At 39.5% G+C, this 26,962-nt stretch overlaps 1 protein-coding gene across 2 annotated transcripts in view; it reads left to right on the top strand.

Moving 5' to 3' along the window:
• The window catches only part of MED27 (mediator complex subunit 27), a 180,086-nt gene that overhangs the window by 134,813 nt on the left and 18,311 nt on the right, over positions 1–26,962 (top strand). For both annotated transcript variants that reach the window (XM_073314820.2, XM_073314821.2), the window contains exons 5-6: positions 14,971–15,078; positions 26,715–26,756. In XM_073314820.2, coding sequence (XP_073170921.1) covers positions 14,971–15,078; positions 26,715–26,756 — 150 coding nt within the window. The remainder of the gene's footprint in view (positions 1–14,970; positions 15,079–26,714; positions 26,757–26,962) is intronic.

Genomic DNA, 26,962 nt, shown 5'->3' with positions numbered 1-26,962 from the left:
TCTGATGGAGAGTTGCAGGAAAGATTATTAATTGAACAGGAAAAGCATTAAATGAGTTTGAGGGGAAAATACATGTCTTTAATTTTTGCACTGATAAAAAGTTTGATAAATAACATCAGAATGACAGAGAGTCATTTGACAGTAAAAAGATTTTGCCGTCTTGACTATGATCCTGATTCTGCAGCATTGAAGTAAAGGAAGTGTTGCCATTGAGTGCAGTGGGAGCAGGATCAAGTCTTGTTGCTGATTCTTAATTGGAGAAGCAAATATTCTTAGTATTAAGATCTTCCTATTATCCATATTCTCCTACTTTGATTTAGTGAAGGGATTAATCTTTTAATTTAGAGGGCTTTTTGTTTTGAAAAGAAAAGTAAATGGTCAAAAATAGCTCCTCTCTCTAAAGGGATTAATGTGCTACTTTAACATCCAAACTATTAGATATGATTGTGGAAGACTGAGTCTACCCAGCCTCAAACACGTTAACCGTGCCTTCAGCAGCATTATGAGGGAGGGCGAGTTTAATGGGGTAAAAAAATCCCAGTGAAATAAGTTTGTCAAATTATTTCTGGGTCATTGAGTTTCTGTTCCATGATCTAGTCAGGAATTTGGCATCGGAGGGAATGAGCAGTAAAGACTGGATTATCGATAAACAGGTCTGAGATATTAGAGTTTCTTCTGTTTGAGTGAGCAAGCTTTTATTCCACAAGGACCTATCAGCCACATCAATTTTCACATGCAGCTGCTGCGTTAATGTCAAGACGAGAGCATTTAAAATTTTTAGGGTAGAAGATTAACCTGTTGAAGGGTTTTGAGCAGTGGCTGTATGACACTTTTAATGTAGTTAGCTATTTTTGTGCTATCAAGGTGAGTGATAGAAGTCCCATTTTTTGGCACATTTAAAATAAAACAAAAAAATATATACTATGGGTGGGAGAGGAAGTGGATGGGACCTATTCAATCTTTTTCATCTAACTTCTCATTCCATTTCCTTTTATGATTAATTTTTCATTGTCACATACACAACTATGGAAAGATTGGATATAACAGCTGTGTGGGTAGGTATGGATATATATGTAGTTTAAAACACTGTCATAAAAAGGTTCAGAAACTAGGGTAATTTCTACAAGGGTATCCAGCATTAGCACTTTGATACTGTGCTGATGGTCTTGTACATGTTAGATAACAAATATCCACGTGGAAAGTGGTCTCAAGGAGACAGAATATGGGACCAGAAAAAGGTTAACCTGTTCACGTTACAGAACACATTTCTTGGTTTACTTAGTGCTTCCTGGCTCATTATTCAAAGTATTTAATCTTCTATAGTTATAGTGAATATTAAAATGAATCTAAAATCAGAATCTTTGACAAAATGTAGCAATACACTGGCCTTCAATTTCAAATGTTGGGTCATTTAATCCAATTTTACACTGATGATTTCATCTGTATTTCTCAACAGGGGGAAGGAAAGACTTGCACAAGATGTGCTGATTTATAATTATAATATCCTGGTGGTCATTCTAACCTTCTTTTTTGGTCACTTTGTTGGAAACTTCAGTTAATCAGATGTAGAAAAGAATTCAAGCTTTCATTTAATGTCCAGTCTGAGACCAAGCTAAACCAAACTGTAAACATATTTGACAGGTTTCACAGTAGCAGCCGTGTTAGTCTGTATTTGCAAAAAGAAAAGGAGTACTAGTGGCACCTGAGAGACTAACCAATTTATTTGGGCATAAGCTTTCGTGAGCTATAGCTCACTTCATCGGATGCATCGATGAAGTGAACTATAGCTCACAAAAGCTTATGCTCAAATAAATTGGTTAGTCTCTCAGGTGCCACTAGTACTCCTTTTCTTTTTGTAAACATATTTGTGACTCACTGTTAGTTGCCATCTAGAATCTGGGCTGTTTCTGTCGCATTTGTAGACTTTAGAACCCTCAGTATGGGAAAATTCCCTGTACATTCCTTAAAAGGATGAGTTTGTTTATCCATAAGTCTAGCTGTGTTGATATTTAGTTTCAGGTAATCAACTAACATCCCATTATTAATTTTCTTTGAACAGACAAAAAATTTTAAGAGATTAACTGAGTCAGAAGTTAAACAGCTGCTTTCATAGGCATTAAAACATGTCAGTTTGATTAATCAAATGGAACCACATAATATCTAAGGAGCCATAAAATGGTAGTCCTCATGATGCTTTTAAAGTCGCTCTTAGGTTTATTTATTTATAGCATTTTCTGTATGAGAACATATTTTCACTTTGAACCCAACTTTGCTGGATTCAGAGCAGCTCCTACTAAAGGCTGAGTGCCCTCAAATTATTTTATTGTAGTGGGAGTTGAGGACACTCAACACTATTTAGGACCAAGTCCCAAGCATACAATGTGATTTGGCCACATTGACAGAGTACAAGTAAGGAATAAAGTTGTTGGAAGAGACTCTTTTTTTGCAATAAGTAATAACATGTTGGATTGCACGATTAACTTGCCCTCTGTGTACCACCACTAAATCAAGGACATGATTACTGGTACCAGATACTTGCAGTGTACTGAACCAGTGATATTCACCTTTCGGTTGGTATTCACATAATCCACAATCAGAGATCATGAAACTTTGTTGTTTGTTGTATACGGTCATGTAATGATCATTTTTCTTTTCAGGCAGCTATTCCTTCTATTTCCCATCTGTGTCAGGCTATGTTGCCAATATGGCATCTTCCATTTGCCCCTCACTGCCATAACAGCTTTTGCTGGTTTCAGCCACAATCGGTCAGTGAAAGGGGCTCTGTGATGGGCAGTGAGACTGGTACCTGTGCCACTAGAGAAAAGTGAGTCTTCCCTAATACTTGTGACTTGTCGATATCTGAGTGAGAGTCCCAAGTAAGACCAGTTTAGAGTTTCTGCACAACGGCACTTTTTCTCTGCCACAACGCTTCCTGGTTCATTCCCTTACTTCAAATAGTGATTCAAAAGACATGTATTATTTTAATTTAAAAAATTTGTATCAACAATCTGTTTACCAAGTAGTCTTTATTAAATAACTATATAATCTCATTGATGCAACCTTTGTCCATCCCTTCCCTACTGTTTTGTCCCCGCTCAGTTTTGCATTATGTCTGAAATTATAGTGTAAGCTCTCTGAGGCAGGGGACGTGTCTTGCTTTTGTACTGCAAGGCATCCAGCATGCTCTAAAATAATTCAGCTGACCAAGAAAAGTATATACTTACTAATAAAGGTATTGGCATGAGGAACAAGTATATTAAGAAGGCCCAAATTGTTGTGACCTTGAGGGCCCATATTTTCAAACATTGGGCTGGATTGTGCCCTCTCCCTTTGTGAGTGGAAGAGACCAAAATGGTAGGTCAGTGCAGGGGATGTTATGGAAGGGATCTGCTGGGTCAAAAACATGGCCTCCCTCAATGTTAAATTAACCCTTCACGCTGTGTAACTCTCATTGTGGGGCTTCGGGATATGTATTTGGAATCCTGCTTCTAGGGAGCTGGAAGAGGGCACATGCAGAGGCCAAGAGAAGTCCATTTGTTTGGGGAACCAACCTCCCGTTTGTTCTATGTGTAATGGGGATGTAACTTTGATGTTCTATCCCAAAAAATCAAAGGCAAGACAATTCCACAAGGAGAACTTCATAATTTCCAGCCCCACGACCACCCCCTTCCCCCGGAAATTCTCACTCAGAGGATGATCTTGCCCTTCGTTTTAAAACATTTTCATTTTCAGACTTAGCAATGCATGTTCTGTTATCATGACCTTTTTGAGTGTCTAGTTTGAAGTTTTGAAGTTTAGCTGTTCTTAGTTATCTTTATGGGGGAAGTGGTAAAAATATGCTTGCTATACCTTTTATAACTTCAAAAGGATGAAGGAGTTTGTTCAAACTTTCCAAAACAAATCACCTCTGGGAAGAGAACTTACACTGAAAATGTTAGCCCAAAAGATTATTGTTCGAGAAAGTTTTGAGAATTTAGAAATTGTTTTGCAACTTTAACAATAGCAGTTGTGACTACTGTAATCCACAATTCCTTCAATGTCCCAAAAGTAGTAGTTCTCACTGGAAAGACACCATCTGGCAAACAAAAGTAGACCTGCAGGCTTGCTTTCAACTGGTAGTAACCTTCTTGCGAAGCTTGTCCATCAGTTAGCAGTATACATCTTTCAACACAAGTCGCAACCAGTAAGCAAGAAGATACTAACCTATTCCTAGAAGCATAAATGTTGATTCTGAAAGATTCTTACATGCAATCCTATGTGGCTGTTGCTTCTTCCAGACAACTGAGTCTTTTTGTGTTTCAGATTTATACACAGCAATTGTACCTCATTAGCTTGGATTTAGGCTGCATAGACCAAACACATAAATCATTGACATCTTTCAGAGCTGTGTGAAATCCTCAACTGATTTTAAAAGCTGTTTATCATGGTATTTCAGTGTGCAGTTTAATCCCAATCTACACTATTGATTTTTCAATTAATTTTTTACTTGTAGCTATGCATGAAAGAAGACAAACATTCACTTTAGATCAGCTTCAATAAAAGTGCTATGCAAAATTAATTTGCTATGGCAGTGGAGTGAACAGAGGACTCTTTTAAGGTTTTTCTTTGACTTTGTTGCTCAACTTCCATTAGCTTGCAATATTTAAATTGGGATGATAAACAGATAAACTTTTCCTAATATGTTAAGAATACATGAATTGTCTTAGACTTTTTGTTGTTTCTTTGATTATTTAACCTGTTAGATTCCACACAACATTCTTTGTAAAACAGGTGTGTTTCTTGTGAGATCAACTATCTTCTTTGTTACTTTGTGGTGATCACTGCCCGGGGGAAAGTATTCATCTCCCTAAATTAAGAGTTTGGAAAAAATTTTAGAACATGGACCCTATCTTAATAAACATACTGGGATTGATTCTCAATTATGATGTTCCTGTGCTTGAACTGTAAGCCACCCTAGCGCTCCCTGTATCCTGGGCTGTGAAGGGACCAAACCAGCCCTCAGTGTGAATTAGAGCACATTCAGAGATCATATCAAGCATACTTCCTTGTGATGGCAGCAGTCGTGCCAAAATGGGAAGTCATTTGTGACCCTTGCAGTGTGAGAGCCCTAAAAGTCACTTTTAACCATTTTGCAGCCTGCCTTTTAATAATCAGAAGAAGACCTTCAATTTTGAATGAAAAGTACTCATACTTGACTTAAATCCCTTTTTATGGTTGTAGTGAACCACTTAGTGTGAAGCAGGTAGACATTTTTATGTACTCTCTCACCTGGGCTTCCATAATGTCAAGATTACATGCAAAGTCACTTTTAACAAGATTTACAGTCAGCAGTTTTCTCCAGAAAGCGGCTGTACGTTCAGAGTCAGATCCTTAGCTGGTGTAAATCGATGTTGCTCCAATAAAAGTAAATGGATCATACCCTAAAACTTTAATAAATTGTGAAATGCACAATGTATTTCAAAATAATTAGAGCTTTCTTCCCTGTTGGCTTTCATATTACTGGGGTGATCAAAACTGGTACACTTTATTTGTAATAGGTAAAATACAGATTAAGAAGACAGGATTTTGTTTCTTTGCAGTGGAACTCTCCTGATTTTGGCAGACCCACAGAATATCATTTGTCCTTTTGTTCTTTCCAAACTAACAGTTTTCTCAAGTTTTACTATGATTATAAGGCTAGGAAAAGAGAATACCAATATTAGAAACAGTAGAATTGCCAGTGCAAATGTCATCTTTGGTTTTAAGGTAGAGTGTCTCTAAAAATTCAACTATCGCAATTGCCCTGTGTCTATAATGACTTTTCACAGTATGGTTCTTTTTCAACCATCTTGTGACCATTATCAAAATTCAAAACCTTGTGGTGTGATATTTTAATGATAATGCCAATATATATAAGGTAGCATATTTATTCAAACATCAAAAAGGGCTTTACAAATTAATGTAAGCATTATCTCCATTTTACAGATGAGGCACGGGAAAGTTGTGATTTATCCAAAGTCACACAGCAATTCAGGAATAGAACCAAGTTCTTCTGTTTTCAGTCACTAGACCATTCTGCCTCTCTCTGTCACCAGGACTGACTGCCTTCTAACGTTGTAAAGGCATATAAAAGGAACAGTAGAGCAGATATAAACACTGGGAAAATGTGCTTTAAAAAACACTGGAAGAGTTTTATTGTTTTGAGCTGTTTCGAGCTGTTTCTAACACACAATGATTTAAATAACTGAATTCTAATTTTGGAAAATACTTTCTGCCAAAACAAAGCTCGTTTCAGAAATAGCATGTTCTTCTGATATTTTTTTATCAAGCAATCTTTTTGATGATAAATTCATTGTATACATTTATACTGCTAGCTAGATTTTTACCTACTCCTTCCCTCATCTACTTTTCATGCCCTAAAAGGAGAGAGATTTTTGACATAGTTTCCATTCATTCTCATTAAAATCAGATAATTTGCATTTTAACTTTTAAATCTTGTTCCAGGCATTTTAAGCAGACTGATTGTATGGAATTGGGTCGTATTAATTGCAAATGGGCTAGACATCTGTTCACTAAGATGGAAGACTTTTTTGGCTCAGTTTTTGTTTTTCTATATATTGTAGCCACAGTGCTTTAATTAAAATTACCACCATTTTCTATTGGAAACCCAGTTTTTGAGGTTTATAATTTGACCATGAAAAAAGATATCAAATTGAATCTTGTTCTATCAGATCTTATCCTGAGAGCAGTTAAACATTTTTTTTATATATTTCATTATCCAGTGATTTAGAATCAGTCATCTATGCTTGAACAATGTAATGTTTACTTTAAAAAAATCCCTATTTCCCCCAATGCTAATCAGTATAAGGCCTCATCCTTAAAATCCTGCTTGTTGTTCTTGATTTCCTCAGCATTTGTAGTATTCCCTCCTCTATTTTTCTAAAGCAAAATTAGCAAATTTTAAAAGTGACCATTGTTAATATCTCCTCTCTGTATTTACAATGAACTTTTTATTGTGCATAAGCAAGATGGGAACAATCAACCAAATGTAAGAAAATCTTTAATAGGGCACTGATTAATTGTGAGGTTTTTAATATTTTGGAGACTTGCCAGTTTCCAGTATTTATCTGGGACACTGAGTTACAGCTTCTTTTGCCAGAGTCAGAACTAGGAGAACCAATCTCAAACCCTTGTCCCTGCATCAAACCCCACCTCCTTTCATCATCACAGTCTGACCTGCCTCCCTGTGCTGCTAGTACATGACTGTCTCCTCAGGTCAGGGACAAGCAGTGTGGAGGGCAGGTCACCTTATGGGTTGTAGATAGGAAAGAACTTCTATGGAACCAGCATAATCTATGAGCAGCAGAGCCCTGGAGTGTGTGTGTGCGTGTTACTCTCTACCTGCTTTTGGTGGGTGGGAGTTAGTAAGGTGAGGAGGCGAAGGAAAGAAGAAGGAGCAGGGAGAGGTGGAGAGAAGCTGGAGATGAGTTTATTCAGCTTCTATTCGTCTGTATAGGTGAATATGCATCCAATTCCAGAGTGTCAGCGATCCATTTTGACACTCTAGTAGAGCTTCTTATTTGTTGACGGAAGTCAGACATCCTTCCCATCCCATCCCAGTAATATTACTGTGGTATTAAAATTTAGAATGAGGAAAGTGAAACTTAAGAAACTATGTCTTCAGTAGCAAATTAATCTTCATTGGACTGGGATAATTATACCATAAATGTGACTGGCCCACGGGCAAAACCTGTCTTCTAACCTTTTAGCAATATTGTTTGCCAGTTTGGTCTCCTTATTAACAGAATATGCCTTGTTACTGAGGGAAAAGATCACCAACTGATCCTTAATATGGGAAAATCATTTAAAGACCTTAATTTGTGTTGACTTTTTAACGTGCACTATTGCAATTAAGTTAGATTAATGAAAGGTAAATTCCAGCCTCTACATTTTAAAAAAAAATTCTTGTAAAGAACCTAATTAGCATGTTGGTTTATTTAGCCTCTAATGGCTTAATTGCATCCTATCGTGCTATTTACAAATAGGCATCATTAAAGAATAATGATTGTGTGAGGGGAATTGCAGCATTCATACCAGCCTCAGATGAGAGAGAGGGAAAAATGGGAGGGAAAAATGGAGGGAAAAAATAGCTAATAGAAAGTCTGGTGCTTTTCTAATGCTCATATTTTCAATACACGTACAAATATGATTCGTGGCTGTTCTGCTGATTATCAAGATACAAGAGTAAAAAGACCAGTTCTGACTATTTTGCAAGGAGCAGGTGGGCTGGCCTTTTGCTGGTGAACGTGCACAGCTTCATTATGCTTTTAATTTGTTGATGCATCACTGTCTCCTAAGGTGAATGAAAACACACCCGGGCGCGCGCTCTCTCGCTCACACACATTCCTAGTGACATTAGGTATGCAAGTGAACTGAAAATAATAATTTTTTCTGTTTAGCTCTGCATTGCAGAGCATCTGCATTTCATATCAGCAGAGGATTCCCTGGAATTCTGAGAGGCAATCTGGAGTTGAGTGAATTTTCCTGCATAGTACTGGAACTTGGTGCCTTCAGCAACCTCTCTCCTAATATCAAAATATAAAATAAATCTAACAGAGGATGTCTATAATAGTATTTAATTAGTGCCTATAAGAGCCAATTAGTTTGTCATAATTTTCAGTACAGTACCAAAGTTACAAAGAGGAGATTTAAAGATATTTTCTCCAGACAGAATTTTGACCATTTTAAGCAAAATTTTGACCCTGCTACTACCAGTTTGGAGAGGGGGAGACTGTTTTTGCTTCCTTTTCTATCAGTAAGTTAATTAAAGTGAGCATTTTATAGGAGTCTAAGAATCACAAAATCAAATATTCAGATTACCTCTCTGAAGTGTCCCTCGTTTTTGGCTTAAAATGTTCATCTGCACTGTTCGTCATCTGTTCTATTAGTGTTAGACAAAATATTTTTAAATCTAGGATTTTACAAAGGGATTTTTATTTTACCCCTATTTTTGTCAGTAAAGTTGTATATTTCAGTACATTGTCTCTCCTTATCCTGGAGCTTCCCATTTTAGGAAACGGCATCATGAATATCTCAACTGTCAGATTGAGCACACAGTGGTTAAAACCAAGTTAGAACAGCATTGTTAGTAGACACAGAACCAAAACAGGTGCTACATGAGTGTTTAACTTGCAGCTGTTCCATTTTCAGTTCACAGAACTGTGGGGCATATTTTTCCATTCATATTAATTGAATTTTAAAGTGACCTTGTACATGTATTGATTTGAATTAAAATTTTTACATCAAGGGCGAGTTGGCACATATCCTACAGGCGAAATATTAAAAAGCCAAGTGCTGTCTAACAGGGTATCGACAGAAGAAGTTGAAGTTTAATGGGAAAAGTTTGCTTTAGAAGGGAAAAAATGTTGCCCACTTTAATTAAATTGAAAAGTAGCAGATCTCTACACTGATAGTAGCGCCCTATGATTATCATGTGTGCAGGTCGGGGGGGGGGGGGGTACATTGAGTGTTCATTTAAAAAGGACTGGCAAGTGGGACTTGACTTCCAAAAGAAGAGATCTGCACTGCTGGAGCTCAGAGTAGTAATATGGACTCTGTTCCACACTGAAAGGAGTTATGGGGAGCTCTTGCGGCTTCCAAATCTCACAGCATTCCCCACTTAGGTGACAGGCTGTTGTACAGCCATTGCTGAGTGGAGTATTACTGGCCTCATTCTTTCAGTGACATTACAGAAATTACTATTAATCATTCTTTACCACAGTGACCTTTCCAAAATTTCTGCCTCTAGTTCTGTTCCATTCCCTAATCCTTTTGACAGGAGCCACAACCCCTTCAGTTTGGGGATTACTCAAGTCCTAGAATAAATTAATTGCTGAAACCCCCACTCCCTCTTGTTCAGTCATAAAAACTACTGGAACTCCGCTGTCAAGAAAACATGGGTATAAAATAGGAAACTTAATATTCCAACACCTGGCAGCTGTGAAGAACCCAGATTGATAATTTTTTAAAACATAAGATTGAAAGTTGCAATGTACTTAAGTGCTAAAATTTAGAACGTTTAGCACATATTTCAATAACAGGTTCTTTCCTTTATTTGTTAGATTCATGTGTATACGTAAGTCATTTATAAAAGAGGGCAGGTGGCCTGGCAGTAAAGCTACGTTAGACTGGGTAAGATTTTAGGACTTTGTCTTCTATGGATACATTTTAGGACTTTGTCTTCCATGCCCGAGGATGGAGCATTAACTTGCCCAGTTCTTTACACACTCAAGTTTTTCTCCCCATCTCAGTCTCCATTCCAAGAAATTTAAGCCACATCATGTACAGGCTTTAAAATCAGCCTCATCCAACTCTTTGACCTGAGAGCAATTCCTGTCCTAGGCCTGAGGAAACTGAACAAATACATATGCCAGCTCAGATTCAGGATGGTAACAGTTGACTCTATCAGTCCATCTCTTCAGGTTCAAGACTGGTTCATGACTGGACACGTAATTCTACGTAGCCATCCACCTAGCCCACAGGATGCACCTGAGATTTGCATTGGGGTCCAATCACCATCAGTCCAAAGTACTGCCCTGTGGACTCTCCACAGCATCAAGGATCTTCATAAAATGCCTAGCAGTCATGGTACCCATCTGAGAAGAAAGCATTCACTTCTGCCTGTACCTGGATGATTGTCTGATGAAGACAAAATTTGGCAGGAGATGGCAGCAAGCTTGGAATATGCCCTCTTCCTGTTCATCCAGCTAGGTGTCCTGGTGAACAATTAAAAAAAATCCTCTCTTATCTTGTCACAGCTGTGTACAGGCCTCCTCGAGCCACTTTACCCTGTTTACAGGGGCCAGTGTGAGGATGAGAATCTCACACCAAGCATTGAGAATTACTAAAAGTGGTACAGTGATAACTAGGAGCCATGAGTTGAAATTAAGAAAAGAAAAATTCATAGAATAGAATATCAGGGTTGGAAGGGACTTCAGGTGGTCATCTAGTCCAACCCCCTGCTCAGAGCAGGACTAATTCCCCGTAGTTGCCCCAGATCCCTAAATGGCCCCCTCAAGGATTGAACTCAGAACCCTGGGTTTAGCAGACCAATGCTCAAACCACTGAGCTATCCTTCCCCCCTAAGTGATACTTGCATAGAATATCAGGCATGGAAGGGACCTCAGGAGGTCATCTAGTCCAACCCCCAATTTTTGTCCCAGATCACTAAATGGCCCCTGCAAGGATTGAACTCACAACCATGGGTTTAGCAGGCCAATGCTCAAACCACTGAGCTGTCCTTCCCCCCCAAGAAAGGGGCTTTGAACCCGCAGCCTCCTACACACTGGGCGCACACCACACCCCCCAGACTACAGCGGGCTAAGGCAAAAAATCAGAAAAACTACGGAGAATGAGATTTATTAGAATGTGGAATAGTCTGTCAAGGTTAGCAGTGGAAGCACCATCACTCTGGTGCATTTTAATCTAAACTTCACAAAGTGCTGGAGAACATACAGTAGAAAATAGTCCTCTACTGGCTGGGAGATGGATTTAAGTAATCTAACAGATATTTTCTCACTTTTATGATTTTCCATTGAGGAAAAACTATGTAATGCTGTCTGTATAACTAATCACAAAGACAGAAATCCTTGTTGGACACACATCCTGTTAACAACGTTAAAACTCAAACTAATCTTTGAAAAGTAAATTGATATTACATTAAAATGCTTTCTTAATTATTGTATTTTGTCAGTAATTAAGGCTTATTTCTTTTCTTATATTCCACTGGATCCTACAGAGGTCCTTTGACGCTAGTTTTACTTTTTATATGTTGTGACGGGGCAAGGCCAGATGGCTATAGAAAAGTAGTGGGAGATAGATCTATTAGCTCCAGGCTAAACAAATCCCTGGTACCAGGTTAAGTGAAATGCTGTTCCAGGTCAGTTAAGACACCTGAGGCCAATTAAGAACTTTCCAGAAGGCAGGGAGAAGGCTAGGTTGATTGGGACACCTGAAGCCCATCAGGGGCTGGCTGAAACTAGTAAAAAGCCTCCCAGCTTGTCGGGGGTGTGTGTGTGTGTGTGTGTGTGTGTCAGGAGCTGTGGAAGGAAGTTGCGCTGTTGGAGAGGCTGAGTAGTACACACCATATCAGGCACAAGGAAGGAGGCCCTGAGGTAAGGGTGAAGTGAAGCTTGAGGAAGTAAGGGCTGCTGTGGGGAAAGTAGCCCAGGGAATTGTACATGTCATGTTTCTAAAAGGTCAGCTACCATAGCTGATACTATTAGGGTCCCTGGGCTGGAGCCCGGAGTAGAGGGTGGGCCCGGGCTTCCCCCCCCCCCACCTTTGCCCCCTGATTAATCACTGAGACTGGGAGACCACAGAGACTTGCAAAGAGTTATCCTTGCAAGGAAGGATAACTTCTCCTCACCTCCCTTGCTGGGCTTATGATGAAAATGGCTCAGTAGACTGTGACCCTCGTCTCTAGAGAAAGAAGGGTTACATGGAGGGTCACAGTGAGCCTCTGAGGCTAGCGAAATCCGCCAGGAAACGCGGGACCCAGGGAGGCAAGGACAGAGCTTTGTCACAATGTTTACTCTTTACAGAATAAATTAAAAATAGAAGGGTAAATATCCCCTTAAACCTATTGAAATTGAAACCTTTTTTTATTCTTGTAGCTGTAATTTGCCCCCTACCCCTTTTATTTTTTTCCCAAAGGGGCATCACGCTAGCCTTCTTTTATTTCATTTTTTTATTAAGTCGAAGTTACAATGAAATGTTAACTTACTACATGGTACATTACTTATGCAGGATCAGGTTAATAGTCAAAGAATCTGGCTAAATATTCTGGCTTGCTGGTTGGGAAGTCCTCCTCTGAGTATGATAAAAAGGGTGACCCAATTTCTAACTAGGTGTCCTTTTTTGGGCGCTTATCATGTTTGTGTACTTGATATATGTGACCCGAAGAGCCCTAATGCCCACTAGCACAGGTACTCTGTCTCTCCTGAGACCGACCCAACTAACTCGCTTCACCCAATCTCTTGTCATGATATTTATCCAAAAGGTAAGTGTGTAAGGTATCATCTAAAAGCTACCACCGCTCTGGTTATTAATATCACTGTAAAATGCATATGCTAATGTTGTATGTGAAGTTATGAATTCTCTCTGTGTGATGTTACTAGGACATGTTTTAAGACAAGACAGCCTAGCCTAGGTAAAGGTGATAAACAGATCTGTCCTAGACAAAGAGAAGTGAGTTTACCTCAATTTACATATTAGCAGTAAACAAAGCCATCAAGCTAAACCAGGGGGTTATCCTGCTCCTGAACTCGACAGAGAATTAACGTGGGTCCTGTGCCCCAGGGAGACTGAATCTCCCGGAGGCCTTCCTGACTTGTAAGACAAAAACAACCCCTTTGGGGATATAAGGAACAGAGAGATACTCCATCTTTATCCTTCACCTTAGGAGACAAAGAAACAAAGCAATTTGATCTGTGTGATGGGTCTAACCAGTAAAAGCAGGAAAGGAGACCATGGGTGAGAGAAACCATCTTGAACAAAGACTGCATCTTGGTTGATTAAGTTTTGGACTTCTAGCTGTGTGTTTTCACTTTTATTTGCTTGTAGATATTTTTGCCTTTATCTCTTTTACTTGATATCACTTAATCTGTGTACTTTTGCTATTAACTTGCTTTGATTATAAATCAGCATTGTTGTGTAAGTTCCGTAAAGAGTATACTTCTGTAAAGCTAACAGCTTGGAAGTGTTTTACTGTCTCCATAAAGGCAGTGAACCTCTCACTTTCTCTGTGAGGATCCAAGAGAGGGACTGGTCCCTGCAGTAGGACGATTTGGAGGCAAATTTGAGGCTGGAAGGGTACTAAGATCAGCCTACAAGGAGTAACCAGGTTGCGCAAAGCCAGAGGATGGCTTGTGCGCTGCTGACAGTAGGGAAGCCATTTGTCAGGTTATAAACAAGTCTTTTTGTTATAAACCAAAACCAGTTATAAACCAGTTCTTTGTCCCCCATGTGGTAATGAGACAAACCCGGACATGGTTTTATCTGGTACTGGGCAAGGGAAGCCATAAAGTAGAGCATGCCGCTCCACCCCCGACAGCATAACCTCTCACACATGGTGTGTGCAAGATCATGCCAGCAGGAGTGGGGGTCGTGGTGGTGCGCTCTTCATTATGGCACCCCACATACAGTATGACCTTGCACACATGGTGCATGCAGTGTCACGTGGAGGGGGATGGGCATGCCAGCAGGGGCAAGACCCTGCGATTTCACACATACCAGAATGTGTGACATTCCAGGAATGTGAGAGTGGCCACAAGACACCCAGAGTTTCAAGGCAGACAGTGATTAAACCCATTACTGATCTGGGTGAACCCCAAAATGTCAAAGCTTGAAAGTTTTTCCAGTACATGTTTTACAAGGCTACAATTGCATAGGAGAAGTCACATTGCATGTAATATGCAATACAAAGTCTTGCTGCTAAAAACATCCCCTCCTTTTACATTTTTGTTAAAGTGAAAATGTTGTGCTTTAAACCCTGAACATGCATTTCAGGGGTAGCATTAGAAAAGTCTGATGATTCTTTTTAAATGTATTTGTTATGCATGCAGTTATGTTGGGGAGCGTAAAATATATTGAAACAGTCACATTTGCTCAGTATTTTTGACATATTGGGTTTTGTTAATTTAAGGAAGAGAGAGTTGTTTGGCAGTGTCATATCTGTACAGGTGAATTTCATGATCTAAAAAATTTTCTGACACAAATGGTCTACACTATTTACTTAATTCTGTCTTTTATTATCTGCCTCTCTTCCTCACACATGCACACAGTATTTTTGATCTTTATTTTCATCTTCCTGTAAAATTTTGCAAACTGAAATTCCCACAAATGTAAGCCATTAACTCCATGACCTTGTGAACACAGACTTCACCCAGCTCTCTTTCAGCTTTGTTTTTGTCCTTGTCTTGTTATTGACAGGTTACCTTAGGAAAAGTGCTAAAAGTGATAGTGGTGATGCGAAGTCTCTTCATTGACCGGACAATCGTAAAAGGATATAATGAGGATGTCCACACTGAAGATGGCAAGGTAGGGTTTCCTCATCTCTAGCAGGGCTAAAGTTCGTATTTACCCCGATACCCTGGTTTTTGAGAAACTACAAAAAAGAAGCCTCATCCCACGTATGTTTGCGAACAAGAAACCATCACAAGAGGCTCAGCCGATGTTTTGCAAAGCTTTTCAGCTTTAAATTTAGCACACTTCACTCAGATTCTTCATACCCAAACGTCTGATTTTTCTCTAAGCCCTGGTGCCCTTGCTTGAATTTCTAATTTATCACCTTACACCACAGTTGCCTCATTAATAGTGTCTACTGAGGAAACATTTTTTCAATGTACCAGCACATCAATAGCCCAGGGTTCACATTTCTCGTCTCTGAGAGCCACTGGGAAATCTTGGGCTAGTTTTATACTCAAGTTGATAAACTCTGTTATGAAAATCGTTGGTAGCCCTCAATAAGTTGCTTGTTGGTAATAGTACATCTCGAACAGCAGCTATTAAAGAAAGTGTAACCTGTATTTCCTTGAGTGATTTGCTTTATGAAAAATTCAACCTGCTTGAACCTCTACTTTCTGTTGATGGCACGCACTCCATATGGCTCTCTGTATAGCATCAGAAGATGTTAATGGGACCTGACAGCCTTCATCTTAGTTTTATTTTCTCTTTCAGAGTGGAATAAGCTCTCTTGCTGAGACACCCAACACAACTCACCCTTGCCAGTAACAAGTACTGAGCACCTCTGTCATTCACATTCTCTCAGGAGCTTTCTCCCCTTATTATGAATCCCATTAAAATACAAAGTTCTTTATAGCTAGATGAGCATGTGGCACCCATAGGCCATGTTATAATGAGAGATTTTTTCCATTCAAAAGAGGAACCCGTGTTTTAGCACACGGCAGCATGTTATGTACTGACCCTTAAGTTCAGTGGCTGAGTTTGAACCTCTCTTCCACAGAAGAGGTTAAGAGCTCTCTGTTAAAGGGAAGTACAACTCTGTTTTCCAGGTAAGAAATTCTCCCTTATGGAGTGGGGAGAATAGAAATTGCTTGAGAGCCCACTGGTTTTAAATCTGCACGCTTAGTAATGCAGATTAGGTACACCCTCACTTAACCATCAGATACACCCTGGAGCAGGAGATATTCTGGATATTAGTGAATAAAAGGAGACTCTTAAAAACCATAAAACCTCTGGTTTTGCATGCAAGTAAAACGATAACCCTACTCCTCTTAAAAAGCATTGATAATTTGATGAGAGGAGTGTACCATTTCAGCTTCACTTCCAGTCTTTGCCAACACTTGCAGTGAGACTGTATGAACTTGTGTCACTCACTCGTCAGCTCACTATTCCACTAGGCTAGTCTAGGACTTTACTAGTCCCAAACCTGAAGGCCCAGATTATTTGCAGGTATAAGCAGGCATAACTCCTTTGAGTTTGACGGAGTTGTGTCTACTTAAACCAGCAGCAATTTTGACTTAAAAATGTTGAGTGAATAAATATGTAGCTTGCTAGGTTGCCCAACTGGAATTCATATTGACAAGCAGTGGGCTACCTGTTTTTCCCTAATTAAATATGTTGGTAATTGGAGAGGAAGAGTAGGGCTGAACTCTTGCAGTAATGCTCTTTACTTTCTGTGTCTGCTGGGAAGGCGTGATTATAGTAAATTCCATTTCCTTTTCCCTTGTGACAGACGCTGTGGAAAAGAATTTTAGAGCGGTTGCCTACTGCAACTCCAGCTCTTCTACTCCCAGAACCAAAAAAGAAGAGACAGAGGAATAGAAAGGAAATGGAGAGAATTGTGGGGAGATTTCAAACATCATCTTTGAGAGAGAGAGCGAGAGAGAGAGAGTCAATACTTAGGATTGCAAAAGGAGTTAGGAAGAAATTTTCCTTATGAGCCGGTTATTTCATAGGTGTCCATTTCATGATGTCTTGCTTGTTTCTTGGAAGCATCTGGTACTCATCACTATGAGCGAGAAAATTCCTGACTAAATGGACCAATGGTTTCATCTACTGTGGCAATTCCTATGTTTCTGTCTTTATCATAAACCAAATAGGAAATAGAAGTTAGAACAATAGTAGTAGTTACATTGTGCTTTGTGTTTAAATTGCTGTACAAACATCATTCACTTAATTTTCCCGATATTCCAGTGAGGCAGGTCCAATAACAGTTTAAGGTGAAATGTGCACAGGAAGTGGCTTGGAGGAAAGGATGGGGAGAGTTTGGACAAAAGAGGCAGCAGAATTAAGAGGAGCCCCCTTACTGGAGAGTTCCAAGACATAAATAGGAGGCCAAAACTGGAGGATTAAATGTGAAGATAGGGCCAGAAGATTATTTGAGGTTAGAGTGGAAGGTGGATCTGAAGAGAGACATGAAGGCAAATGTATGTGGGTCAGGGGCATGAATAAGTTTTTATGTGGTTTTGATCTTGGAGAGGAAGAATGTTACACTAAATGCTGAGGCGTTTGGTATGAGAGTAGGGTAGATATTGATACTTCTAAGGATCAGAGTTTAGGATTTATAGATGCAGTGAGTTTGGTGGATTCTCTTGGACGCTGTTGAGCCACACAGGATTGGCATAGTTAGGAACAATTGGCAGTTGCAGAAAAAAATTTAGAGTAGAATAGCCAGGTTATTACATGTCATTATGGAAGTACATTGGCAGAGCTGAGTAAGGAAGCTGCCAAATAGCTAGCTTCTACTCTATCTGAGTGCAGCAAATGCAATTAGTCAATCATTTTTATTCTTATGAGAAAAAAATAACACTGTATTCAAAATGAAGAGGAAAAAATAAATCTAGCAGGCGGTCTTAACCTAACATGGGGAGAAATTGGACAATGTTTGTTTTGTGGTTTTTTATTTATTTATTTTAAGATTTCTGCATACTGGCAAAGAAATAAGGACCAGACATTTTCTGAAAAGGTCTGGTTGTATTTGAATTAGGAATAAGTTCCTACTTAACTTGCAATATTGTGGAAATTGCGGATTCCACAATATTAAGCTTCCACCTAAACTTTGACAGCGGGAGTCCTGCCATGAGTGGGGCTGACAGTGGGAGTCCCCACTCTCAGTCCCAGGCTGCCGAAAACAGAAAGTCGCAGAAAAGTAATAATGGACTTTATTACCTCAAATAATAAGATCCGTTGTTACTTTTCTGCAATTTTCCATGGCTTGTCCACAACTCAGCTGCAATTTCACTATTCAAGTAGGGCCCTAATTATGAAGCATTCAAAAGACCTGCCGAACTTGCTTTTGCCAGATTGCAAACGATACCCCGCACGCCTTTTTGTTGGATTTTTTTGAAAAACAATAGGTGAGACCTGGCAGCTCTTTCCATACAATAGATGCTGTATTCTGATGGTTGTGCAGTCTCCTCTGCTTTATTGCTGGCCCAGTACATTCCACCACATGCTGATGCATTTTAATTAGTCTGTAGTTGTAGAGGTGGCATTGTGCCTCCCCTAATTTCGAACCTTGACATACTCATAGTGCACTGCAATCCAGACATGGAAAGTAATTATTAGTAAGGCTAAGATTTTGTTGTGGTTATTTTTAGTAAAAGTCACAGACAGGTCACAGGCAATAAAGAAAAATTCACAGAAGCCCATGACCCGTCACTGACTTTTCCTAAAAATACTCATGATAAAATGGGAAGGGGCTGTGCAGGTGTGGGGTGGCTGGGAGCTCTAGGGCCCCCACCATCCGTGGGGGTTCAGAGCTCCAGGGTCCCCTGCCCCACTGTGGTGCCTGGTGGGGAGTTACGGGAGGGTCCCCCTGCCCTGCCACGGTGCCTGGCAGGGAGCTGTGGGGAGTCCTCCTGCCCCACCGTGGCAGCTCAGAGCTTGGGGGCCTGCTGCCTCTGGCAGCAGGGGTATCTCACAGCTTCCTGCTGCTGCAGGAGGCGATGGGACCCTGCAGCTCCCAGCTGCCGGGGCTGAAGTCATGGAGGTCTTTGGAAGTCACGGATTCCGTGACTTCTGCAACCTCCGTGACAAAACCATGACCTTAATTATTAGTAATGTCATCCAGATTCCTGAAAAAATAAATCCATGAAGCTCATCCTTAAGGGCAGGCTTTCATGAACAGAGCCATTAGTATCCTAATTCTGCTAATAGAAATAAAATTGCATTAAGATTTGTTTAGAGAGACAAGGTGGGTGAGGTAATATCATTTATTGGAACAACTTCTGTTGGTAAGAGAGACAAGCTTTTGAACTACACAGAGCTCTTCTTCAGGTTTGTTTGGCATGCTGACAGGCTGCTTTTCTGTAAATACAGAGATGGGGAAGAACCATGACATGGCATATTGGGTGCGGGTATTTAACATTACTGTTCAGACAAATTCCTAATTCTGCATTAGTTAGACTTACTTAAAGAAACATAAGTGTCTCAGTTGAATTATCATGTTAAGGAACTTGGGTTATGTTAATGCTAAGGCTTCATTAATTACCCCATATCAATAAAAAAAAAAGGGCAGCTTTTAGCCTCCTAGCGTAAGAGAGGAAAAGAAATAGTAGTATCAAAGGAAAGCTTCAAAGACAGCCAGAACTGTCTCTTGGGTAATTTCTGATCCCTGCATTCTTTCCACTTCAAAGCTGGATGTGTGTGTGTTTGGGTGGAAGGGGGGGTTGAATCCGATTCCGCTAATAAGTGTTGGCACCAACCGTGTTTGATATTAGATGCAGGGAACATTTTGATTTGTTATCGCCTTTGAAATCGTTCAGACGACCTTCAGAAAATGGTCTCTTGTTACTTATACTAGGGACGGGTGGGGAGAGTGGGGCACTGGGAAAAAAAAGCCCCAGTTTAATTCAGATGCAGAGGATGCCCCAAAATTGTGCTTTCAGCAGTTTTTTAGATACAAATGTGTATCTTGATTGAAAGTGAAAAGTTGACGAATAATAGATCTGTAACAATGCATTCTTTAGTACGCCTACCTTATTCCTCTTTTTTCATGGAGAAAAGTGGACAGTCATTTAAGATATCTGCATGTGTGTTGGGGTTTTTTTAAACTTGGATAACATCAGGTCTATAAGACATTTATTACTTTTGCTGTTTTTCGGTATTCATGCCAAATAATGAACATTCTGAACCTGTTAAATTCATCCAAATGCAGCATCTAAAATAGAAATTTTTAAAAATTTTGAATTAAACTGGAGAGGATCATATATTTGGCTCGGAGAATGATCATCACTGGAGATTGAAACTGAATAACAAATATGCTTTCCAATTATAACACAAGCTTTGCCATCAATCAGGTCAACCAACCAACATTCAGTTAGATGAAAATAGCTAGAAAACAAACTCTAAATTAATTTTCTGTGTGTCTTAAATTGTAGTTAGCTTTACAAGCATGTGTATTTGTTACTAAAATGTAAGACTGCCTTTCCCTATTCCTGTGTTGCCTCTCACCAGTTATACAAAAGGGAACTGCTAATGTCATCTTTCTCAGACACGTTCCCCACTAAATCCTGCCATTAGCACTCCCCTACCACCACCAAATCAAGTTAGTTTCACATCCTGACCTTGAACATCCTTTTTGACTCTCTATCTCTGTCTCTTCATTCTTGTATGTCATGTCACCCACTGCTCTGTCAGTAATGCTAGCCTTGACTGCCTAGTTGTCCAGTTCTCCTGCAACTGACTCCATGCCAACTCTCAAGCATGAAACATACTTCTTGAACTGATCCATAAGGTCACTCTACCTTCTCCTCCCTCCAAATCCCTCCACAAGACCCACTTCTGCTTTGATATCTACGAGAAGTAGGCTAGTTAACCATGTCTAGGTCTGGGGCCAAAAAGTCCAAACAGTACTCTTAAATGATTGGGAACTATTAACTTAGATACATTGCTAATCTCTGTAACCATGTGAACTTATTAATATTGCTCTCAACTTCTCTTCCTTTCACCATCTCAATCCCCTTCTCTTTTGTCACACTTGGGATATGTCTACACTGCAATCACAGGATGTGATTACAGCTCATGTGGATATAGCTGAGCTACCTTTAATCTAGCTAACTCGGGTACCTGCTTAGTGAAGCTGTGGCAGTGTGCAATTCAGCGAGGTCTGTACAAGGCTGCCAAGAACACTGGTTAAATTACTCATGCAGCTAGCACACACTTAAGCACACTCTCCTATAGTGTCACTACTCAGTACCTGAGCTACTTACATTAAAACTAGCTCAGATAGATACATACAAGCTGCAATCTCATTCCATGATTGCACTGTAGACCAGGATTGCTCAGGACACATTTTTTGGTGGCCTCAGAGCGTGGTCACCAACTCTTGCTGGAGGCCACTCTCACACTTTTTCCTAAAATACTTGATTAGCTTTAGGAAAACCAAATAAATATGCGCAGGAGGCTGTGGCCACATTTGAGAAATGCTGCCGTAAACCTACCCTCACTTATTGTGACTTGTTTCAATTTAGTTTGTAACCTCTGTGGAGCAGAGACGATGCATTTCAAAGGAGTTCTGATCATTATTTGGAGCCTTTGAGCATTACCATAACAGGAAAAAAATCAAAATAATTGTATAGCTATAATTTATTTTAAAGAAGGAGGTTGACCAAACAAAACTAACCTGTTTATATGTAAGAATGTAAACTTCAGCAGAACTTCGTAAATAGAAGCTGTTCCTATTTCTTGCCAAACACTTAGAATGTCTGATTTCTCCTTTGTGTACAAAAAATTGTTAAAATGTATAAACAATAATATAACTAAATGATAAAGATAACTCCAATGCAGTGTTAAAATTATACATTTAAGCCCAAGCGTAAATCGTTGCAGGATTGGGGCCGTAGGTTGCTATTGGCGGGGAGGGGAGAGCACATATCATGTCTACCTCTGTACAGGGCTCCAGTCCTCTTTTGGCCATCTAGGTGCTACCCGAGAGAACTAATAATCAGGGCCCTGTGTACTTCATGGCACAATGGAACCAAAAATCATAGCTACCCTTAAATTCCACAGCAATATTAGTTCATTCTACTGCCATTAAATACCCTGAATTCCCATCTTCCACCCATATACACTCAAACACATCTCTGGCTCATAGCTGAAAAAAACTCATTGATGTAAAATTCTTCATTTTACACCGTGTTTATTTTTCCGGATGGGTTTTTCCTTACTCTCTTCAGGTGTCCTGGCTCCATTTCTTGGCTCCCATAATGCCAAGTAATCCAGCTCAGAACCTCTTTCATCCTCCAGAGTGGGGAGCTTTTAGCTGTCTTCAGCAATTTTACCTCCCCAGCTTACTGGGCTTCAGCTGGTATGCTGTTGTCCGTGCAACAGCCCAGACTTTTGGCTCCTGTCACTTCCTGGCTACAAGCTGGACATGCCCACTCTAACACCTTTTACTTTCTGCTGCCTGGCTCCATGGAAGAACATGCACTTTAATCCCATTAATTCCCCTTTATAGGGAAAGTTGGGGCGCAAGACACAGCTGCATGTAGGTCCAAGAAGGGCAGGGAGAGAGAAGACAAAATGCTGGGCACATAGTTATAACAAAACAGTAAATTCAGTGGCAGAAATGCTGAATTCCATAGTATTTGGGGAAAATGCCAATTTCTATAGCTGCAGAACAATGGAGTCCACAGGGTTCTGACAGAAGTGAATGGATCAAGCCACACATCAGACTCCCTCAGCATTTTACTTGTAATTCATGTTTTTGATGTTTTCTACCCAACCATAAAGGTTAGAAATGATATTTTTAAAATGAAAGCTACATATCTCTGCAGCACAATTCTGCAATAAGTGTGATTTCCATGATAAGATTTGCAGATGAGAAATTATGACTATATGAGGCCCTATAGTAATAGGAAATAAGCTGGAGGTCAGGAAAGGAGGGAGGAAGTTGCCATCGTTGCTACCTCCACCGAGACAGTATATATTCTGAAGGCTGTGTTAAAATTGCACTAGCATATCAGTTGTGCTTGTGTAAATGTTTGAATCAGTCCCTTGTTTGAGAAGTGCAACCTTAACTCCTATTTGTTTGGTGTTTTTAGCTCCTATATTGTTGAAAAGTAAAAGGCATTGAAACCACAGATAGGTTCAGTACCCACAACCTTAAATCTAGCCTAACAAAAAAACAAAACAAAAACACACCCAGCTGTTTGGAAATCTAAGTACAGTTTTCAAAGGGGTATTTATTTGGTTCCTGTAGACCAGTCCTCTCACTTCATTCAGCTAAATGTGTTCTGTGTCAATTGTTGCTGAATCACTTACTCGTGGACACAGGACCAGCAAAAGATTAGAAGAAATGCCCTTGTTATAGAGACAGGCTGAAGCTGATAAATATTCACATAGATCAGCACAATCTCCTACAAATGAATTTAGGAGATCTTGCTGGCTCTGAGGTGGCACATTGGTTCAACAGGACTTATTTATGAGATTTCATACTACAGCTTTAATAAAATGAAACTTAAACACCGTATGCCTTATTCATTGCAAAACAAGGAATGTTTTATTTCATTAGATCCCTTCTTAGATGTGTGTGAAGGTTGGGGCAGAGCTGTCTAATGGCCAAAACCAGTACAAAGTCAGACTTCTGGAAATCTGTTGCAGCTCTGTGAACTTGAGCAAGTCACTTAACCTCTTTGTGCTTCAGTTTCCCCACTTGTAGGATGGGGATAATATATACCCACTTCATAGGAGAATTCTAGAAGATAACATATTTTTTGTTTCTTTGTTTTTTAAGGCTGGAAGGGGCCATTATGACTGTCTCATCTGAAGCATGATGCAGGTCATAGACCATCACCCATTAATTCCCACATCAAGCTTTTGTTTGAGCTTAAGCATAACCTGCAAGACCCTGCTTACACGAGTAGTCTTTAAATACATGGTCAGAATATTAAAGACACTGAGTTGCTCAGATACTACAAAAAGAACAGGAGGACTTGTGGCACCTTAGAGACTAACAAATTTATTTGAGCATGAGCTTTCGTGGGCTACAGCTCACTTCATCGGATGCATAGAATGGAACATATAGTAAGAAAATATATATATGTGTGTGTGTGTATGTATATATATATATATATATATATATATACACACACACACACACACACACACACACACACATACATACATACAGAGAACATGAAAAGGTGGAGGAAGAGGCTAAATTAATTAAGATGAGCTATTATCAGCAGGAGAAAAAAAACTTTTGTAGCGATCATCAAGATGGCCCATTTAGACAGTTGAAAAGAAAGTGTGAGGTTACTTAACATGGGGAAATAGATTCAATATGTGTAATGACCCAGCCACTCCCAGTCTCTATTCAAACCCAAGTTAATGGTATCTAGTTTGCATATTAATTCAAGCTCAGCAGTTTGTCGTTGGAGTCTGTTTTTGAAGCTTTTCTGTTCCAAAATTGCCACCTTTAAGTCTGTTACTGAGTGGCCAGAGAGGTTGAAGTGTTGTTCTACCGGTTTTTGAATGTTATGATGTCAGATTTGTGCCCATTTATTCTTTTGCGTAGAGACTGTCCGGTTTGGCCAATGTACATGGCAGAGGGGCATTGCTGGCACATGATGGCATATATCACATTGGTGGATGTGCAGGTGAACGAGCCCCTGATAGTGTGGCTGATGTGATTAGGTTCTATGATGGTGTCACTTGAATAAATATGTGGACAAATTTGGCATCGGGCTTTGTTGCAAGGATAGGTTCCTGAGTTAGTGTTTTTGTTGTGTGGTGTGTGGTTGCTGGAGAGTATTTGCTTCAGGTTGGGGGGCTGTCTGTAAGCAAGGACTGGTCTGTCTCCCAAGATCTGTGAGAGTAAGGGATCATTTTTCAGGATAGGTTGTAGATCTTTGATGATGCGCTGGAGAGGTTGTAGTTGGGGGCTGAAGGTGACAGCTAATGGCGTTCTGTTATTTTCTTTGTTGGGCCTGTCCTGTAGTAGGTGACTTCTGGGTACTCTTCTGGCTCTGTCAGTCTGTTTTTTCACTTCAGCAAGTGGGTATTATAGTTTTAAGAATGTTTGATAGAGATCTTGTAGGTGTTTGTCTCTGTCTGAGGGATTGGAGCAAATGCAGTTGTATCTTAGAGCTTGGCTGTAGACAATGGATTGTGTGGTATGTCCTGGATGGAAGCTGGAGGCATGTACGTAAGTATAGCGCTCAGTAGGTTTCCGGTATAGGGTGGTGGTTATGTGTCCATCATTGGGGCCTATAATACCTTAGATAGTCATGTGCCTACTGCAAGTAAAGCATTTTGAGGGATTTACTGATTAATGGTGATGTAGAAATGCAAAATAACCTTATAGGACAGATTTTTTTTTTTTAAGTGTGGATCTTATTGTATAAAATTCTTCTGATTCACATGGTGTATAAACCACCCTTGAGAACTGAAAACCTCTAGGCATTCTAACAGTGTACATATGTGAAATGGGTTTTGTTGTGCTGAGACTCTACAATGGTCTATCATACGTATCTATCAAATGTCCCTCACTTTATTCCTCTTATTGTAAAATTAGCTCAGAAATGCTGGGTCATGAAACTGAGATAATAGAAAACATTATTTATGTGGAAAATACCACTGCCCATTTTAGGAAACGGCATTATGAATATCTCAACTGTCAGACTGAGCACATAGTGGTTACAACCAAGTTAGAACAGCATTGTTAATAGACACCACTTTAAAAGTCCTGCACTACTCTTTTTCTTGTTGTATCCCACAGGATCCTGCAGCCCATATGTGTATATAACTAAAGCCACACAACTGTTATTGAAGTCAGAGGAAGTTGTCTATGCATATGGGCGGTAGAACAAGTGGAAAGGGCTAGACAGTATAATATTTCAGAGGAAACTTTTTAATATTTATTAGGTAGCCTAGCACCAAAGCACTCAAGGTTCCATACTACATTATTAAAAATACAATAAAAATATACAATAACTCATTTCATTAATTGTCTGTATGTGAAATGTCTGTAGTTGAATACTAAAGGATAATGAAGGGTGCAGCCTTCACAGTGGAATTTCACAGATGACAAGTTTTCTTGTGTTAAATCCTTAGTGCCAAGGATTCAAGTATATCTTCAGCATGAGATACAAAAAACTTGGCTTCCTTTATTAATATCACTTCAATTAATAGTGCTAAATGTGTCAATTTTGTGTGCCAGCCCGTCTAGTTTTAGTAATAGGAAATCACCAACAACTGGCTGAAGACTCGACAAAATATAGATGCCCCTGACACTTTTTAAATATAAATAAGAGATCTCTATAGATGTATACAAATAAATATTGGAAGTCTTTACTGGCCCTCCATCTAGCCATTATCAGTTGGTAATTTCCTTTAGGCAATTTAGGTGAGTCTTGACAGATTAGAAAGAGGACAGCAGAGTGGCTTTATAGTCTGTCTTTTGGAGCAGTTAACTCAGTAGCATAAACTCAATTTAACCTAGTAAAGTCCAGTGAGTGAATGCAAGAGAAAAATCCTAAAACATTCTGTTGAGGTTGAGCAATCCCTATCAGCCTGCACACTGGAAACCAAGGTAATGTTAAGAAACAAATATGCTCCTCTGTCTCTTTGTTTAGACTGCTTATTTCTGATGATTGAGGATTATAGATTTTTTTCAAGACCAATCTTAGTCTAATAAAATGTTCATCTGAATCTGTGTGTGTGTGTATATATATATATATATATACATTTTTTTTTTCTTACTACAGGTTGACATATGGTCCAAATCCAACTATCAGGTTTTTCAGAAGGTAAGTCCGACACCATTTACTTTCTACCCCGTACCTATAAGAGAAATGTGGATTCTGTGTCTTGCAGAACTTCTTGATTTTGAATAGACAAACACTTTGCAAAAGCAATTAGGTATTGTGTTATTTGTCAGCCATCTTAAATGTGACTATAAAACTTCCATCACGGCTTGCAAAGAACAAAATATAATCTCCAATGATTGAAGATA

This window comes from Lepidochelys kempii, chromosome 16 (genome assembly GCF_965140285.1).
Source record: "Lepidochelys kempii isolate rLepKem1 chromosome 16, rLepKem1.hap1, whole genome shotgun sequence".
Classification (NCBI taxonomy): Eukaryota; Metazoa; Chordata; order Testudines; family Cheloniidae; genus Lepidochelys; species Lepidochelys kempii.
The sequence above is the reverse complement of the archived record's forward strand: the minus strand, read 5'-3'. Positions and strand labels throughout refer to the sequence as shown.